This window comes from Hypomesus nipponensis, chromosome 5 (assembly GCF_054491055.1).
Source record: "Hypomesus nipponensis isolate SF chromosome 5, ASM5449105v1, whole genome shotgun sequence".
NCBI classification, from domain to species: Eukaryota; Metazoa; Chordata; class Actinopteri; order Osmeriformes; family Osmeridae; genus Hypomesus; species Hypomesus nipponensis.
In genome coordinates, this window is record NC_140365.1 from 3,996,078 (window position 1) to 4,008,582 (window position 12,505).

At 48.5% G+C, this 12,505-nt stretch overlaps 1 protein-coding gene across 1 annotated transcript; it reads left to right on the plus strand.

The window, feature by feature from the left end:
- Positions 1-346: 346 nt before the first annotated feature.
- On the plus strand, positions 347-12,503 carry kif4 (kinesin family member 4). The gene is made up of 31 exons (XM_084698859.1): positions 347-681; positions 1,056-1,188; positions 1,281-1,395; positions 1,562-1,752; positions 1,897-1,986; positions 2,275-2,441; positions 2,779-2,873; positions 3,146-3,265; positions 3,685-3,860; positions 3,974-4,035; positions 4,422-4,554; positions 4,705-4,763; positions 4,957-5,062; positions 5,300-5,422; positions 5,541-5,723; positions 5,990-6,093; positions 6,277-6,421; positions 6,586-6,696; positions 6,872-6,955; positions 7,277-7,387; positions 7,560-7,715; positions 8,048-8,145; positions 8,723-8,852; positions 9,232-9,402; positions 9,674-9,796; positions 9,970-10,047; positions 10,161-10,259; positions 10,532-10,708; positions 10,965-11,093; positions 11,504-11,623; positions 11,935-12,503. The coding sequence occupies exons 2-31, from the start codon at positions 1,066-1,068 to the stop codon at positions 12,124-12,126; spliced, it is 3,771 nt and encodes a 1,256-aa protein (XP_084554985.1). The 5' UTR covers positions 347-681; positions 1,056-1,065; the 3' UTR covers positions 12,127-12,503.
- Positions 12,504-12,505: the final 2 nt, after the last annotated feature.

Here is a 12,505-nt window from a genome sequence, read left to right on the forward strand (position 1 = left end):
ACCGTTTTTAGAGTAGATTACCTGTTCATCTGCCGACTCAGTGGTGAAACAAACCCATGGTAGTACTTCTACTTTCTGAAAGATAACTTTTCCACTGCTACCAATTTCTCGATGGTTCAGTCAAGGTTATTACTGCTTAGAAAATTATTTTCACCCAAGGGTCGCTCAGATATAAAAATATTCGTTTTTATATAAACGTTTTTGATTAGGTACAGCAACAACGTATATTTTAACCCCGATCTAAAAACTAGCGATCTTCAATTTAAAAGTGCACCAGTGGGATGTTGCGGTACATAGAACAAACGTACCCTGTGGTAATTACGCTTGACGGAAGACGCGTCGGAAAGGCGGAGCGGTGTTTGAAAGTGGCGGGCAGCAGAATCATGAAAACCATTGCAAGGATTATCGAGACAAAACAACAGCGAGTCAAATGTTTCTGACGAACTCTAGCTAAATGTTAACACATGACTCCTTATTAGTATCACAAAAGTAGTGAAACTGTAAAGGAAACTGACAAGGATCTTGCTATAGTTTATCGCCAGAAAAACGTTGTCCACTTGATTTTGGAAGACAAACGTTTTTGCTCGTCCCATACCCAGCCAAGACGGGAGCGTCAGGTTGTTTCTGGCTAAATTTAGCTACGGCAAAGTAAATATAAATTGGCAGCTGGCTAAGGAAAAGGTATGGAACTATTCATGATTTTATAATACTTAACTTTTTGTGTGTAAATTGCTGATTAGTGGTAGGACAACAAAAAGGCTAGTAACCAGCAGTGTTTAGAAAGGTAGCAAACGCGTTAGCTAGCTAGACTTCTCATGTTGGGCCCTCAACTTGACCGCTATCTGTCGGAGATTATTGATGATTTCTCATTTTTGCTGCTACAAAGTAGCATGTCAGTAATCTCTGGTCCAAGGCTTTATGATCCCAACACGTCTACTGTAGACATTGTTTTGCTTACCAATGTGGTCTCCATCCTTTAAGTTTACGAACGTTTGCCGTTAGCGACAAGTAACAAAATGAATGTATGATACATAATCTGGGTTTCTACTTGACAGATTTTGCAGTATGTTAAAGGACGACGATAAGGGGATTCCTGTGCGGGTTGCTTTGCGGTGTCGTCCGCTTGTGCCAAAAGAAATCAACGAGGGATGTCAGTGTTGTCTCACTTTTGTGCCTGGGGAGCCGCAGGTCAGCAGCTGTTTTTTGTTTTTTGTTAACACCATTTCAGGCTTTGTCAGGCTACTCCAGAGTGACTGTTATGCTTGCCATCTTCAATTCAGGTAATTGTCGGTTCCGAAAAGGCGTTCACATACGATTATGTATTTGACCCAATGGCTGAACAAGAGGAAGTATTCAACGTCGCCGTTTCACCGTTGTTATCTGGCCTTTTCAAAGGTAATTAAGCTGAGTCATTTCTTGTGCAGACAAGATTCAGTGATATCCACATACATTTGAGACACTGATTAATCAAAATATGTCCACACGCATGTTTGATGGATATCTATGACTCCATTGCATTTCTTTCAGTAGAAATGGATGACAAATTTGTGTCATATCTCAGGGTATCACGCCACAGTGCTTGCTTATGGACAGACCGGGTCTGGGAAAACCTTTTCAATGGGAGGAACGTACACCTCTTCCCAGGAGAGTGAGCCTACAGTTGGGGTCATCCCCAGGGTGGTCAGAATGATATTCCAGGAAAAGGACAAGAGATCAGAATGTCAATTTAGTCTGGCTGTTTCTTATTTGGAGGTATGGGTAAAGTTAGTATTCTTGGTCAAGAACATTTTTAGTTCTTGTGTGACTGTTTATGTTTGTCCTTAGATAACATTGTCACATGTTATCCTCTTGTGAGTAACTTGGTTTGGGTTTTTGGTTTGAAACCTTTTCTTATAGATCTATAATGAGGACGTCTTGGACTTGCTCTGTATGGCTAAGGATAAACCAGCCCTCAGCATTCGCGAGGACCCAAAGGAAGGAATTAAGGTTAGTGGCTGACTGAAAGGTGCTTGGTGAACGAGTCTGAATGAGTAATTGCGTTAAATATACTAATTAAACATATGGATGGGCGGATATTCAAAAAGGGACATTCTATTTCAAGGAAAATCCAGATCAATCTGAAAAGATATGTGTTGACAATTGAGAACCTTTTATAGATGTACAAGATTACATTTGATTATTAGGTACATGTCCACATGAATAGTTACAAAAAACGATACAATAATACAATTATAATATAAAAAACGTAATAATTCTGCTTGTGTCCCCATGTAGATCGTGGGCCTGACTGAGAGGCAGGTGCTGTCTGCCAGTGAGATGGTGGGGTGCCTGGAGCTGGGGAACGCAGCCCGAACCGTGGGCTCCACGGCCATGAACGCAGCCTCCTCCCGCTCGCACGCCATCTTCACCATCACCCTGGAGCAGCGACGCGGCGGAGACAAGTCAGTCAGCTGAGCTGACACACTGCACACACTCTGCACCGCATCTGACCTTTTCAACGTTTTATTTATTCGACAGATGCTTTCACCCACAGCGATGAATAGTGCATTTAGAGAGAACAGAATCAGAAGAGGATAGCTCTAAGGATCTCGACCTCTTACTCTACTCTCATGTGTATGATATGAGTCATCTTATTTGGATGACATTGGCTTGCCCTTACCTCAAGTCTTGTGAAAAATGTGCGACACTGACATCTGCTGTTCAGGATATAGACTGTAGCTTTGTTGTTATTATTATATATATTTTTTTAAGTAACTGTTTTTGTGTCCAAATAATTAGGACGGACTCCATCGTGTCGAAGCTGCACCTGGTGGATCTGGCTGGTTCGGAGAGGCAGAAGAAGACTAAAGCAGAGGGGGACCGTCTGAAGGAAGGTGGGCAGGAGTTCCGTCATGTGACCAACCACCACATTTCTACTTATATCTGTTCTTACTGCCTAATTGTATTCAGCCTATAATTAGCACCTCTCGGTATCACCAACTGTCTCTGGAAGAGGAGATTCCCTTCGTCATTTGGCACAGCCGGGAATCGGAACAGGCAACCTTCCGATTACTAGCCCGACTCCCTCACCGCTCAGCCACCTGACTCCCATACATTAAGCATGAGCTGAGTCCTTCTAGTATTGTGTTGTCATCCTGTGTCGCAGGCATCAGCATCAACCGAGGCCTGCTGTCCCTGGGGAACGTGATCAGTGCCCTGGGTGACGACAGCAAGAAAGCGACCTTTGTCCCTTACAGAGACTCCAAGCTCACCCGCCTGCTACAGGGTAAGGACTCACAAACAAACAACAATGCCTGTTACATTCAATTCATTTAGCAGACGCCGTACATCAAAAGTGATGTACAACATGGTGCTTTCAGAAAGTGCAGCAGAAGATCAGGCATACCCTGAAGAAGAGCATGGTGCTTCTTCTTGTTGATGCTGCCGGATTACATCCCTGTCCATAGAGACCTCCTTATCAGACCTGACAATGTTGTGTGTCGAGGGAGATGTTGCATTAGTCAAATATAATCCATAAAGTCCCGGCGAGGTTTATAACACTGATCGAAAACTTTTGGAGAAACGACAACTTCACTATTTACCAAAGAATTCACACGAAACAATCGAGCAGTGATCAATATGTGTTAAACGTGAATAAAGGATTCGATACATCCCAATAAGATGGTTGTTTTTCCCCCCCGTCAGACGCTCTGGGAGGTAACAGCCACACCCTGATGATCGCCTGCATCAGCCCCGCCGACTCCAACATGGAGGAGACCATCAACACCCTGCGCTACGCCGACCGAGCACGCAAGATCAAGAACAAGCCTGTGGTCAACGTTGACCCCAGAGCTGCTGAGATGAAGCACCTCAAGCAGCAGGTACACGGACGGTCCCGACTGCTCTTTAGTCCAACCGAACTCGTCCTCACGGGGGAAAAAAATGTGTAAATTGTATTTACCGTGTAATGAAGAGGTTTGTTGTTGGTCTGCAGGTCCAGGAGCTGCAGGTCATGCTTCTGCACGCGCGCGGAGGGGTGCAGCCTGCGGTCTCTGGGTGAGGACCGACTCCACCTGCAGCACTGCAGAAAACAAAAGAAAAATAATTTTACATTTAGTCATTTAGTAGACACTCTTATCCGTAGCGACTTACAGTAAGTGCAGGGACATTCCCCCGAGGCAAGTAGCGTGAAGTGTCTTGCCCAAGGACAAAACATCATTTGCACGGCCAGGAATCGAACCAGCAATCCTCTGAATAATAGCCCGATTCCCTAACCGCTCAGCCATCTGACGCCACACTCAAACATGCCACTCTTATCTAACCCGTCGTGTTCAGGGTGAGGGACTTGGAACAGCACACTCGGGAGACGGGAGACTCACAGTCTTGACTCCGGTGTGCCCCCCCGCCTGTCCCCCCCCCTGTCTGTCCCCCTCCCTCCCCAGGTACGAGCCAGGGGACAGCACGTCCAAGCTGCTGGAGAGGACGCGAGTGCTGCAGGACGAGAACTCCAAGCTGAGTCGGGAGCTGAGCGAGGCAGCCGGGCAGACCGCCCTCATGTTCGAGAGGATCATCATGGTGAGGCCGGCCGGGTCGCTTTTACAGTCAACGTTTTGTTCGTTCCTACTTTTCCTACATGCAGTATTTTGAATGTGGCTTTGGATTAAAAGTGGCTTAGTGCGAACTGAAGACAACGTGAAGGTAACCTGTGCTCCTGTCTCCTTGCAGACTGAGCAGGTGAACGACAGACTGCAGTGCAAGCTGGAGGAGCTGAAGGAGCACGCAGCGTGAGTGTGGTCTTTCGGACGCCCGCCGTTCCAGCGGTTCATGACCGCGAGGGCTTACGCAAAACGGAACCATTTCAAACACAATTTCAGTTAGAAATACTGAATCATCCCATGGCAGTAAGGTATCCGCTCATGTCAAGTTGAGGGCGACGTGTATTCGCTTCGTCAAAAAACGAATGCGTTTGTGGTGCAGGTGTAAGGTTGACCTGCAGAAGGTGGTGGAAACTTTGGAAGACCAGGAGCTCAAGGAGAATGTGGAGGTGATCCAGAGCCTGCAGCAGATCATCATACATCTCCAGGTAAAAACAGCAAGTTCCTCTGCCCCTCCTTGTACGGTGTTCGAAACAAGCTGTTGTAGCCGTGCCAGGCAAAATGCAAAAACGCAAGAATTTACATTTTGTGACTGGTCAAGTTCAGTTTGGGACGGTTTATCTTGCTCTTTGGGACGGTACTGAGACAGTGAGAGGGGGGGGGGAAACAAGTGACCTGCGAGCCCTGGTCCTCTGGGTGTGACTGTTGTCTCCTTGTCCCCTCAGGATGAGGGTGCTGGCCTAGCCGCCAGCATCGAGGCCCTGTCTTCAGGAGGAGGAGGTGAGGAGGGGGAGGACGGCCAGGCCTCGGGGAGTGGAAGAAACACCCCAGTAGACGGCTCGCCTGGCGTATGTTTTGGCGTCACTTTCAGACGCCATCTTGTTTTTGTTTTTTTTATATCGAAAAGGTTTGTGTGTGTGTGTGGGAGTACAGTACTGATGTGTTCCAACTGTCTACTTCACACAGAGCGCTGGTGCCATGAATGAGAAGAACTCCCCAGAAGGCTTCACTACCCAGCATGCTTTGCGTCAAGCCCAGATGTCCAAGGAGCTGATTGAGCTGAACAAAGTGCTGGCGCTGAAGGAGGCGTACGTGAAGAAGATGTGTCAGAACGACACCAAGCTGGAGCCCATGGAGGTGGAGCATCAGGTGGGTGTTCAAACGCTAAAACTGAATTATTAATATTATTACATGAATATCATCATCATTTATCATTATAAAACAAGTTTTTGGACCTGAGACCTTTATGATCTGTAGTCAAACGTTCTATGTATGCACTGTAGTGTTACAATGCAGAATAAAATAATCCTTTATTTGTCCCGCAGTGGGGAAATTGCCGTTTGCAACAGCAGCAGGGTAAAGAACAGCCCATTAAATATAGAATGACGTGTATGCACTGTGGTGTTACATTGCAGAACAACATCAAGAGCCTGCAGGTGTCGGTTGGGTCTCTGCAGAAGGAGAAGGAGGACCTCATCATGGTTCTCCACTCCACCAAGAAAGACTCAAACCAGGCTAAGTAGGAAAAGTTTCATGTCAACAGAACATGTTCAGGGTCGTCTTTACTTAGCTGTCTGATGCCAGTGTGCTTCAAGCAGGAAACAAGGTTTTTCTTGTTTTTCTCCTCCTCCTGCTCCCCCCCCCCTTTCCACTCCTCCCCCTTATCCTACCTTCTTCCTCATCTTCCTCTTCCTCCTCCCAGGCTGAGCGAGCAGCGCAGGAAGAGGCTGCAGGAGCTGGAGGGACAGATCACAGACATGAAGAAGAAGCTTCTGGAACAATCCAAGCTCCTAAAGATCAAAGAGTCTTCCGTCCGCAGCGTTAACAAGCTCAATCTAGAAATTCAGGTACTCACATTGAGCGGGGATTTATTTAGTCCCCTTCTTCTGACACACATTATATTTACTCATTAAATTCAAGTAATACAATTCAGAATTGATCCTGAAATCCAAGATGCGTGGTGTGGTTGTTGATGGTGGCTTGTCTGCTTCCTGTTTCCTGCTTCCTGTAGGCTATGAAAGCCCAGAGGGTGCAGCTGATGAGGCAGATGAAGGAAGACTCTGAGAAGTTCAGGGTCTGGAAGACCCAGAAGGACAAGGAGGTGCTTCAGCTGAAGGAGAAGGTGCGTCGTGTTGGATTTGACCACACCCCCTTTCACTGTGGCCTCGGAAACGCTTCCTCATTCCTCAGGGTGTTTTCAACAACCTGGCTGGATTTGAGGGAAGTTTATTCACGTTACTTTTTCTGAGTTGTGAGATGATCTGAACGGGACACTAAAGCGTGCTCTTGTGCGACAGGACCGGAAGAGGCAGTACGAGATGCTGAAACTGGAGAGAGACTTTCAGAATCAGGCCAACGTCCTGCGGCGCAAGACTGAGGAGGTGAGGCTTCCATCATCTGCTCTAGTCTTTTCATCCATCTGTGAGCCTCATCTACTCACTATCAATATAAACAGCGTCCTCTGCCCCTAATGCCTCTGGAGAGGTTCTTCTAGTACCATCTGATCTGATCATAATTCTTGTCAAGGTGCGCGTTCCTCTCCCTCCAGTCAGCTGGCAGTCTAACACTTAAGAACCCAAAACTGGAACTTAAAGTCCCACGTTCTAGTGGAGACAGACAGCCGTGTCTGACACCTGTTAGCGTGTGAGTGTGGAGGCCAGAGGAAGTGTTTGTCCAGGGGTAACTCGGCTGTGCCCCTCCAGGCGGCCGCTGCCAACAAGCGTCTGAAGGACGCGCTGCACAAGAGGAGCGAGGTGGCCGAGAGGAGGAAGGACGTCCACAAGGGCATCGACGGAGCCGCTGGCAGAGTTAAGGTCCTGAGACGTCTGTTTTCTGTGTGTGTTTATGTGGAAAGACCTGGCTCCAAGGTTTTGAAAATGTAATTCGCTGCTTTTCCAAAGTGTTGTGGGGACAATGGTTGAGAGTTGTTTTGTGTAATGATTTATTTCTGTGTGTTTGTGTCCTTGTGTGTGTGTGTTTTGGCAGGCCTGGCTCCTGAACGAGGTGGAGGTGCTCGTGAGCACGGAGGAGGCCCGGCGCCACCTGCGGGACCTGCTGGAGGACCGGAAGATCCTGGCGGAGGAGGTGTGCCAGCTCAAGCAGCAGATGGACGCAGGGGAGAAGCCGGCTGCCAAGATCAGGGTGAGCAGAGCTCCCAGGAACCCTCTGTCTGTCGTACTGGACCACACAGGCCGTTTGGATTTGATTTGACTGTTCAGTAGTGGAAAGGAACAATAAACGTGGGGGTGTCTCTCCTGGGGGGAATACAAGTGGGGGGTCAGATGGCTGAGCGGTTAGGGAATCGGGCTATTAATCAGAAGGTTGCCAGTTCGATTCCCGGCCCTGCAAAATGACGTTGTGTCCTTGGGCAAGGCACTTCACCCTACTGTGCTTACTGTAAACCGCTCTAGATAAGAGCGTCTGCTAAATGACTAAAAATGTCTCTCTCTCTCTCTCTCTCGTTCGTTCCACAGCGGCGCACCCTCATCATGTCGGAGCTGGAGAGCCAGGGGCAGCTGGAGGCGTCTGTGGGCAAGCAGGTGGAGAACCTGGAGACGGAGATGGGCCTCAGGTGAGTGGGCCTTGCTGCGGCGGCAGGGGTTCCCGTCGAAAAGGTGTTAGTTAAGGTGGTAGGGTGGGGTTTGCTGTCAGTTCTGCAGAGAAGGGTCACGGTTTGGAATGGACGGCAGAAAACAGGACAACGGCGGAGGTCCCCCTGCCGTGCCATTTAGACGCCGCGCCGTTCAGACGCTCCGCCGTTCAGACGCTGTGCCTTAAAGAACTGCACACCCACCCATCTGCTCCAGCCCTTCCCATTCAGGAGGTGTAAAGCCTGGCCAACCCTTCCTACGAGGGCCTAGACGTCATACAGAAAACACACGTACACACAGAGGGAGAGAGATGTTTTCCTTTTCTCTGCTGTGCAATCAAGTGAAACGATAAGGCAATGAACATGAGTTGATATGGCTAATGCAACATCACAAATGCTCCACCTTTTTATGAGCTATATCTATCCACATTGATATACCAAGGAGTGTTCAACCTTCTTAACTCGCCTACACTGGCCATCTATCCCCTTTTAATACTGACAATAATGGCTTATTATAATGAATCTCGGTTCCACTGGCTTCCCTTAATGTCCTCTACAGGAACGCCCAGATAGCCGACCTGCAGCAGAAGGTTCTGGATGCGGACGGGGAGGTGCGGATGAAGCAGCGCTGGGACACCATCACCACCATCATGGAGGCCAAGTGTGCCCTGAAGGTCCTCATGTCTGAGGTAGGTGCCTCGCACGTCCGTCCCCCCCTCTCTCTGTCTCTCTCTCCCCCCCCCCTCTCTCCCCCCCCCCCCTCTCTCTCTCCCCCCCCTCTCTCTCTCCCCCCATTTCTCTCTCCCCCTCTCTCTCCCCCATCTTTCTCTCTCTCCCCCATCTCTCTTTCTCGCCCCCCCCCTCTCTCTCTCCCCCATCTCTCTCTCCCCCCATCTCTCTCCCCCCCATCTCTCTCTCCCCCCTCTCTCTCTCTCCCCCCATCTCTCTCTCTCTCCCCCATCTCTCTCTCTCCCCCCATCTCTCTCTCTCTCTCTCCCCCATCTCTCTCTCTCTCTCTCCCCCCATCTCGCGTTGATTTGAACCCTCCACGTTTGCCCCGCGCCGCAGTTGGTGTCGGCCAAGACGGCGAGCGCCAAGCTGGAGAGCGACCTGAAGCAGGAGCGGGCCAACCTGCTGGACCTGCAGAAGATGCTGTATGACGAGAGGAAGCTCATGGCCGCCATGGAGGTGGAGCACCAGCAGCGCCTGGTGGAGCTGGAGCTGAGGCACCAGGAGAAGGTGAGCGTCGTCGCAGCAACAATCACTCTGGGGGGGGGGGGGGACTTTTATCCTCGACCTCGTCTTTTGTTTATTTATTTCCCTTTTTCTTTTTCACTTGTAACACAGACTTTCTTGGCACTATCCGCTGTAATAGAATTACAATGGTGCACTTTTAGTCCTTGATTCTGTGCTGCACGAACCACTGTGTATGCAAAGTCACTTTTTGTGAAGTGTCCAAGATGACTGAATGTGAACGTGTGTTGGTGGTTCCCGTCTGGGTCATCCTCAGGTGCTGTACCTGCTCAGCCAGCTGCAGAACAAGCCTGACGGGGCCCAGGAGGAGGTGAGGCAGCCCGAGGACGACCGCACCTCCAAACGGGAGAGAGAGCTGCTACAGCGCCTCAAGTTCCAGGTGAGTCACCTGACCTCCTGACTGGGAGTCACCTGACCTCCTGACTGCTTCCTGATCAACACTCCTCAGCTGGTGGGATTTTAAGGTCCTGACCCCTCACTCAAGTCTGTGTCTGTCTGTCTCTGTGTCTGTTTCCCTCTGTGTGTCCCTCTCACCCACTATTCCATCCTCAGGAGGAAGAGATTGAAAAGATGCGGGAACTGAGTGACAAGAACCAGAAACTTACAGAAGAAAACGAACAGTTCCGACAGGTAAGAGCCGCCACGCCATGGAACCTGGGAACGCGGTCAGAACGCGCATCCACCACATGTTTTTTCGTGAGCGCGTGACTTAAGAGTAAAGATGTGTTTCCATTCGTCTGCAGAAACTGACACTGCTCCAGTTGGCCAGTGGTCGAAAGATCAACACCCTCCCGCTGACTGGGGAGTCTCCTGACGATTCCTTTGAGTACGTCCCCCCCAAGGTGAGGCCCTGCCACACATCTCCACACACCAGCTGCACAGCTGCTCTGAAGAGGGCAACAGTTCATTTAGCAGACGCTTTTATCTAGAGCGACGCACAAATGGTGCACGTTGAAAGAACAGCAGAAAACAGTGTGACGGTGGTCAGCGTAAACGGTCTGTGTTTACTCTGCACAGCGCAAAGTCAACACATCTCTGCTACCGGGCACGGTACATAACTGTGATAATCTCAACTACAGTGCAGCAATAACATCCTAACCTTGCCCTCTTGCAGCCCAAAGGAAGGCGCTTCACCACGGCACGGGCCCCCACAAAGATGGCTATCGACCTGGACGAGTTGGTGTCGGAGGAAGAGGAGGAGGAGGAGGAGGAGGAAGAGGAGGAGGAAGAATGGCGCCCTGTCGCGAACGACAAAAGCCGCAAGACCTTGAAGAAACCCAGGGAAACTGGGGTGAGACAGGGCTGTTAGACGGCGTATTGATTTGGCAGCTTTCATCAAAAGCACTGTACAGAAGCGCTTATATTAAGTGCAGCAGATAGTCTATACATTATACTAATGTGTAAGATATGCCTAATACAATTTTGAAATCACGTTGGGCAACATAGCAGTCTGTTAACTAGGGGGGTATACTTATTTGACGTATTCATGTTTATGTAGAAGACAAAACATTAATGGTCGCTGTGTCTCTGTGCTCCTGTCTGTTTAGTGTGCTTGTAAGGGTCGCTGTGGCAACAGACTGTGCCGGTGTCGCAAGGGCAAGATGACGTGTGGGGAGAACTGCCTGTGTGATCATGAGAAATGTCGTAACATGGAAGCCCAGATGTCCCAGAGCATGGTGAGTTGGGAGCAAGGGTCGGTCACATCCATAAATGCCTAAGCCAGTAGGAAGCAGTTAATCCGTGTTTACAAGTTGTCAACATTTATATTCCCACTTACATACTGACTGAAAAGTGATCTGATACAGAACAGTTTAATTATAAGTGAAGATGTAGTGATTTTGATTTAAAACTTTTATCCACAAATGCATATGTAAGGCTGAGATTATTATTTTTTTTTCCTTAATATTCCTTCGCACAAAAAACTGTTTACCTGTTATGTTTTAGTAACTTTCACAGTTGTTCACACCAAATACCTATTTACCTCTCTAGTAGGGCACCTGTGTTTGAATCACTGCATCGGTTTAGATGTAGTTGTGATCTAGGCGTGGTTATGTAATGTCTTGTCCTTGTCTGCTGATTTTCACAGGACTCGAACGAAACAGACGACGGGTCCAAAGATTCGGTCTACATCCCCCAGGACCCCACAGCCGCCAGCGCCGGGAACGCCACCTTCTTCCAGCCCCCCTGCGTCACACCCACCAAGAAGGTAGGCTCCCATCATACTACATGCATCTGCTGTTTCTCAGAGCGCTAGACCAGTAGCTTTAGACTGTACACCAGTGCCAAGGCTGCTATGCCAGAGCTTTTGTGGTTGCTTGTTTTGTGACTGTTGTGTTGAGGTGACTAAGGAAGCGTAAAATATAATGACCTTATAGATTATAGCTCAGTGGCACAGTGTTTGACTTAAGATCAAGAGGTTGAGTGTTCAACTTCCCCTCTTTTAAGTCACTTTGGAGAAAAGCGTCTGCTTAATGAACTTTTAACATGGATCATTATTAACAATCTCTGTTGGTCCAGGTGCTGCAGATCGGGGACATAGGACACCTTCCTGCGGACCTCAGACTTCAGAGGAAACCTGTCACTGAGGAAAAAGATGAGGAAGAGGAAGAGCGAAACACCGTCAGCTTCCTGAAGAAGAAGAAGCGAGTCCTGACCAGCTGTCAGAACAGTTACTTCTCTGGTTGTACTCCTATCAGAGAGGAGTCATAAGGACGGGAGGCCGACTAGCAGTGACTCCACCGTTGTGGTGCACTCCGTATGACTGTCTGTTATGTATGGTCTTACTGTTTTGTAAGTCTTTTGTCAATGTGATGTATGTGTGTAGTTCCTTAAATAAAGCGTAGCAAATTAGTATTTGTTGTTGGGCACCACTCTTGTGAGGAATCTTCGAGACGTGACTGGAGAATATAACTATGATGAACTGCCTTACATGTTCTAATTATGAGGGATTAAATGCACTAATTTAGATGTTGGATTGGTCTATAGTCAATGTTTTTATGAAGATGACAAAACCTTAAGCAAATGCTTTTACTACTGGAAATTGTTTCCTAGTTTTAAAGTTCTCTTTAATAAATGATGAAACTGAATG